Source organism: Palaemon carinicauda, chromosome 11 (assembly GCF_036898095.1).
Source record: "Palaemon carinicauda isolate YSFRI2023 chromosome 11, ASM3689809v2, whole genome shotgun sequence".
NCBI lineage: Eukaryota > Metazoa > Arthropoda > Malacostraca > Decapoda > Palaemonidae > Palaemon > Palaemon carinicauda.
The window spans coordinates 149,077,201-149,084,700 of NC_090735.1; the positions used below are offsets into that span (position 1 = coordinate 149,077,201).

At 31.9% G+C, this 7,500-nt stretch overlaps 1 protein-coding gene across 1 annotated transcript in view; it reads left to right on the forward strand.

Annotated features, from left to right (window-relative positions):
• Positions 1–7,500, forward strand: part of LOC137649531 (uncharacterized) — a 478,998-nt gene that overhangs the window by 28,386 nt on the left and 443,112 nt on the right. The window contains exon 3 of the mRNA XM_068382516.1: positions 5,765–5,906. Coding sequence (XP_068238617.1) covers positions 5,765–5,906 — 142 coding nt within the window. The remainder of the gene's footprint in view (positions 1–5,764; positions 5,907–7,500) is intronic.

Here is a 7,500-nt window from a genome sequence, read left to right on the forward strand (position 1 = left end):
GCCAATTGATATGCAATGTCCACCTGGCACTCAGGCTTCGCGCCTAGTTGACCTCCTGCACAAGCCACCAACCGTTCTCCCCCTCCTCCTCAGCCCTATCCTGTTTGGTTTTGTCCTTCCTTCCTTCGCCCACTCCTCTGCTTATCTCCCATAATTCACTTGGACACCCACTCGTCCTTAAACAGCAATACGAGGTCACAATCCGGATTGGCTGGCTCCATTTATCTTTTCTTACTTATTACTTCACTACAATTCTCTCTCTCTCTCTCTCTCTCTCTCTCTCTCTCTCTCTCTCTCTCTCTCCTCTCTCCTCTCTCTCTCTCTCTCTGTTGTAGCGCTCCTTGCTGGCAAAGCTGAGATACCACGTTCGAGTCTCCGACCGGCCGAAGAGAAAGAATTAATGTGCTCGTTAAGACTTGAGAATGCCTCTGGTCATTTAAGCAGTATATTGTGTACTTGTTGTTAGCTGACCGTTGCAGGTCGTAGCTAGGGTGGAGAAAGAACGAGGGAAAAAGAAAATAAATACCGACTTGATTGTCTATCTCCGTTATAACAATCGTATACTATAATAAAATGAGAGTACTTTGACTGGGTACTCTCTCTCTCTCTCTCTCTCTCTCTCTCTCTCCTCTCTCTCTCTCTCTCTCTCTCTCTCTCTCTCTCTCTCTCTTTTAGCTGTAAAATCCGATTGGATTTTATCAAGTATCGGATAGCTATATGCAAAACGTATTCCTCTTTGAAACTCTTTTTATCAATTACAATGATTTTACGTCACTTTCATGTCTCTTTATTAAGTTGTATACAGATTTTATTTATGAGTCTAAAGCCTTGACTTCTATGCGTTTGCCCTTGATATCCAAGTATGTAGCCTTATCACTTATTCAATATTTTAGCGAACTTAGATTTACAAATTTTCCACATCTGCATTAACAAGAATTGGTGGGATACCTGAAGTATTAGTCACCTTGAACACCAAATTTGGTGGAGTAACTTCTAAGTCTAAGAGCCTCATATTCTACTGATTTTTTTTCTTCTAACAACACTAACAGTGTTGTCTATTACAGACGGTTATCATGATTTGGCTCTTTAAGCAAATTAATTTTGTGGTATTTGGTCAAATTTGAGTTCCAGGTCCCTTATATACCACTTTAGATCATTTTTTTTTTTTATGTTATTTTGATTGAGGATCAAACTTTTTATAGATTGGATACATTGAGGTTCAACCTTTCACGAGATTTCTTGACTTCTGGGTCATTTATTATAGGTTAATCAACCTGATGATCGAACTTTTAGGAGATCTAACAATCTATAGACCAAACATCCATGGAAACTTAATATCCTTCAGAGTCACTCCCTATTGACTTAGCACTCAATACACATTCTAACATGTAAACTACACTAGTAAATATGGCATCATAACCATTTCAGTTTTACCTGCTGAGTCATCAGCAGCTATTGTCTGACCATCCCTGTTCCAACCTAGATGGAGAGGGATCTTGGACGCGTATCAAATGTATGTACTTGTATATTCAGTATCTAGTCAATTTCTTTTAGCGATGCAGATTTGCACCGACTTGCAGCGGTGCCCTTTTAGCTCGGAAAATTTTCCTGATCGCTGATTGGTTGGACGAGATAATTCTAACCAATCAGCGATCAGGAAAATTTTCCGAGCTAAAAGGGCACCGCTGCGAGTCGGTGCAAATCTGCCTCGATAAAAGAAATGGACTATAGGTCTTTGTCCTGTCCCTTGCCTCTGTCATTCATGAGCGGCATTTAAAACTAACACAAGTCATCATCTTTTGTAGAAAAGCGTAATGATAACTCCACGTCAAGACCAAAGGCCCATATAATGCACAGACAGACTAAGATCTGCATCCAATAGAAAAGTTCATTTATTACGAACTTAGAATTTTATTTGGAAAATTTGACGCCATCAAATCAACTGATCCGATTCAATGTCAACAAATAAGAATTTCTTTTTTAAACGAGTATCGTAATATCATGGCATACTTTAGCTTTATTTAATCTTGGCAATGTATTCATAACATTAATTATCAATGTAATCTCAATTTTTATTACCATAATATAAATACTATTTATATACCTAAGCTAAAATGTATTCAAACTCACTCAACTAGAACAACAAAATATAAAAATGACCTACAAGCAAATATAGATTCAACCTTGAAAATAAATAGTGAGTCAGTTACAATGAAAGTATCTAATTTTCTACTTAAACATCACGGAGATTAATTATTTCACAGAAAATGCAATGATGACTTGCGAAATTAGATGACAATTAGATACAATTATATATCTAGCTTCGAATCAAGTTCTTAGAAGAAAATTACAGTGTTTTTAAATTGGTGTAATAAAAGATTATTTAATAATTATAAAAGACGCCCAAGGCATGAAATCTTTTGACGTAAGAATGTCATCTTAATGTGTAAAAGATTTAACCGGAGAAGAACTATTAACGGTTAATCAAAATTCGCTCATTTTTAAGCAAATCACACAATATACAATTCCCCAAAACCAATCACCGGACATTTTACTGATGAGGAGGAAAGCTTTCATAATGTCATGACATTAATCTCATCAGTAAAAGTAAGATGAACCTGGCAAAGACACTGATGGAATAAAATATTAACTTGGACGTCAGTGGGTTGCTTATTATGTCTATCTATCAGTCTATTTGTCTTTTTATCTCAATATTTCAGGTATTTCAATAACATCAGTTTCGTATTAGTTTCGATATAGAAATACAGATAACGCAATTATATATATATATATATATATATATATATATATATATATATATATATATATATATATATATATGAATATATATATGTGTATATATACACACACACACACATATATATATATATATATATATATATATATATATATATATATATATATATATATATATATATATATATATATATACATACATATCTATATACACATATGTATTATATGTATGCATATATATATATACATATGTGTGTACATATATGTGTATATATATATATATATATATATATATATATATATATATATATGTATATATATATATATATATATATATATATATATATATATATATATATATATATTTATATATAAATATATGTAATATAATATATATATACATGTATATATATATATATATATATATATATATATATATATATATATATATATACATATTGATATAATGTTTAGGCAGCAGGTATGTGTATGTGCGTGTGCGCGTGTGCGTGTACCTATACATTTAAAGACCTCTATATATATATACAAATCTGCTCACCTACACACATGCAGTATATATATATATATATATATATATATATATATATATATATATATATATATATATATATATATGTGTGTGTGTGTGTGTGTGTGTATATATATATATATATATATATATATATATATATATATATATATATATATATATATATAATATTTTTATATATGTATGCGTGTGTAAGTTTGTGCGTGTGCTGGCGCGGGTGTTTGTGTGTATATATATATGAAAAGAGGAGACCACGCAGATAGTGACAAGCAGTGAGAGAGAGAGAGAGAGAGAGAGAGGAGAGAGAGAGAGAGAGAGAGAGAGAGAGATTATTTCATATTAGAATTCGTCCTCCGTTCCCAACGAGACAGTTAAGAGTCTATACTTCATCCACAGAATCTTGATATTAGAATTGAATTGGGTGACCGAAAGGAAAAAGAAAATGAGAGACGTGTGTATGTGTGTATGAGGCTGTTGGTGTGGGTGTGGGTGTGGGTGTGGGTGTTGGTGAGGGTGTATGTGTGTGGTCTTCTAACTTTGTGTGTGGGTTTGGGGAGTGCATTGATAACAAGTGTCAAAGAGAGAAGAAGTTATAAGTGGCTGAGCCTGCAACCGAGACAAGAGACAGACAGGTAGACAGAAATACAGATAGATAATGAGAGAGAGAGAGAGAGAGAGAGAGAGAGAGAGAGAGAGAGAGAGAGAGAGATTATTCAAAATCTTTAAAACACAACTATTACTCCTTGTTTTCTTTAGTAAATGGATCATAGTTGATAGTTTCCCTTCATGACTAAATAAAATATCTTTCGCAATTTTACCTCTTTTCTAAATATGAAGATTTTCCGCAGTACACAGGAAAGTTTGCATCCTTAAAATTTCCCCCTGTAACCTTCATAAGTAATATTTCATCTTGAGGACATTGTTTTATCCAACATTCTATTGTATGCTGATTTAATTACCTAATAATATCAGATGAAATCCTTTCGCTTGATGACAAATAAGGCCCATTAATAGAAATAAATAGGTAAGATTGAAGAAAAACAAATACATTCAAAGTTGCTATTCAATGGCGTTATATTTGCATAATTTCGATGTAATAGACGCTAGTTAATCTATATGATTGACACTTCCGGAGAACTTGTCAGCGAAGACAGATTAGGCTCTTGTCTTTATTGAAAAAGTTTAATGTAATAAATTACAGGATATTGTGAGTATTTTTTCAAAGAATATTACACATATGCTTGCTATACCAAAGTAAACAAAGAACTCTTTAAAGTGATTTGTTGTAACAAATTTCGAAATTCGAACAATATTTGAAATACCGATTGAATCGTCTTTTTTTTAATGTTTACTTTTTATTCTAGATGCATAGTAAAGACAATTTCTTCAACTTACTATATTTTGGACATCACTTTACTAAAAACGAACAAAAAACATGTTAGCCAATGTCTTCATCGGGAACATCTCTCGAAAACGTCTGTCATAAATGGTATAGAAATATCGATTCATTTTACATCGAGGTAACTCCTTACTTTGTAGAAATGGGCAGCAAATAAAGATCTACGATCTATATGCTGCCCAATCCAGTTTTTGTTATTCCCAACAGTTTTTGAGAAAACAGACGTTTCGTGTAAAGCAAAACATATGCCGAGTGAATAATGGAAAGAGAGAAGTGGTAATAATAATAATTATTGTTATTATTGATATTATTGTTGTTATTATATTTTCATTACTATTACTATTATTATTATTATTATTATTATTATTATTATTATTATTATTATTATTATTATTATTATTATTATTGCCTTCTTTGATAAGTCTCCAATGAATGAGACGTTGTTTTTCTAGTTAGAATAATCTTAAAGAAATGAAAATACAAGCAGTAGACAAAAAAAAAATCAGACTATGACAAGCCACCAATCAACACAACAGTTTAGTCATTTGTTCACTAAATATTTTATTTAATGATCTAAGGAACCATCGAGCCATAGGAAGGTTAAATATGCCGCTTTAGATGTTACAAATTAGCGAAAAATGTTTAGTTATACTTAAATTTTTCTGAGATGATCATGTAGATGGTCGAGTCAGACAGAGCATACGTCATGTCAAAATGATTAAGGAACCTAAAATATGAGCATCATTACCAAAGTAAATTAATAAATAACTTAATGTTTAAGTAGATAACTAAGATTGATAAACATTGTACAGTCGATCCATAAAAATAAAAAATAAACAGCTTATGAAATTACAGATAAAGAAAAAATTCTAATAATACGTTTACCAATACTAGAATAAATAAAGAATATCAATTAAATAAATGAATGAACTCATAAAACTACAAATAAAATACATGAGAATTGATAAAGAAATAAAAATCCAAGTAAATGAATAAATGTGTTTTTCATAGTCACCCACAGACTACTCATGAAACCCCCTCGTCCACGTCTTCCACAGGTGCTGAGTCTGGGCGGAGGAGCCGTGTGCTGCCTATTGATATCGGCGCAGGAGCTGGACCAGGTGATCCAGGCGGCCTACAACACCTACCACGACCTTCAGAACCCCATCAAAGTCTACGGACCAAACGGTACTGAGTCAGGTGAGAGAGTGAAAGGACATGGCGAAAGCGTTGTGGATCTGTGGTGGTGGTGGTGGATTTGAAAAGGAAATGGGAACAAAAATAAACAGGAGACTGGACACCTACGGATTCCTTCAGATTTGAATGAGAGGAATGTGGTTGCCCCTTACTGAGAGAGAGAGAGAGAGAGAGAGAGAGAGAGAGAGAGAGAGAGAGAGAGTGAGTGACAAGCACGAACATAAACACAACAGATCCCCTAGAGTGTGAGTAATGAGGAATGGAAGAGAGAGAAAGTTGAGAGATTGGTTAGTAGTTTGTAGTAGTAGTAGATTTTAGTATTATTTATATACAATTCTTAATATCTATATGTTTACATCAACGGGAAGTAATGCATGTTAAATAATTTCCACATCCATTCTAATTCACCCGTTTAAATCAAAACCACAAATTAAAAGAAAAAGATATTTTGTCTTTTTTTTTCTATTTTAGAATATTCATGGAAAATCTTTGCTAATGTAGTCCTATAATTTCATGGAATTTCTTGATTTGTACAATTTAGGAATTTATATAATTACTAATCATATGAATTGCCGTTTGTCAATAGCATATCATTCAAAGAAGTGATTAGGCATTAGAAATATGGAAGACCCATTAGTATTATCATTATTTATGAACTGTGTGAATTTGATGATCTGAAGCGAACCGAAATCCATTCGTCTTTCTGGAATAATTTTTTGACCAAACATTTTTTACTCATAAGGTAAGAACTAGACAATTACAAAGTTTTCGCTAGATTTCCAAATAGTTTTTTTAACATTATTTTTATTATGAGGAAGAAAACTTTCCAAAATTAAAGTAAAAATTGTATCTATAAATCCTCAGAGGTTGAAAAGTCTTTTGAACGAAGAATTTAGTAAGAACGATCAGTTTTTATTATCTATAGTATTTCTATTATCTAATGATACCTTCGAGATTTCTTTATAATTCTGTTTATTATTTTTTTTATTATCTAATGATACCTTCAAAATTTCTTTATAATTCTATGCTTATTGTAATTTTTTTCTATGATATGATTATACCTTAGAAATTTCTCTACAATTCTATGTCTCTTCACATTGTTTTTATTTTAAGCTAAATCGTAAAGAGAATATGTATGTTGGAGAAAAATCCATGAGCCAGTTTACATAGATCGATTCTTTATACAAACTGTGACCTATTTTTGGTTACGTTTTCCTGACCCTGTTTCTTTTATCTATGTTTATAAATTAGTTATGATAAAATAGGATTATCCTTAATAGCGAATATCTGATAAGTAAAAACATATGAGGGTAAAATGTCTATCACCTACAAAGATTTTATTCTTTACAGATAAAATTTAGTGATAAATTTATTGATAGATACAAAGAAAGTTTACGTACAATAATTCATTTTACATGTTAACTGCACTTCGTCATTATCTTTTTTTTTTTATCTAATTTTAGTCATTGAAGCAAGTTTTCATTCGTTCAGTGTTAACGGCAATATTTCCCCTACCATGTCCACTTGACTTTACACCATAGACCCTCACTCTCTCTCTCTCTCTCTCTCTCCTCTCTCTCTCTCTCTCGTCTCCTCT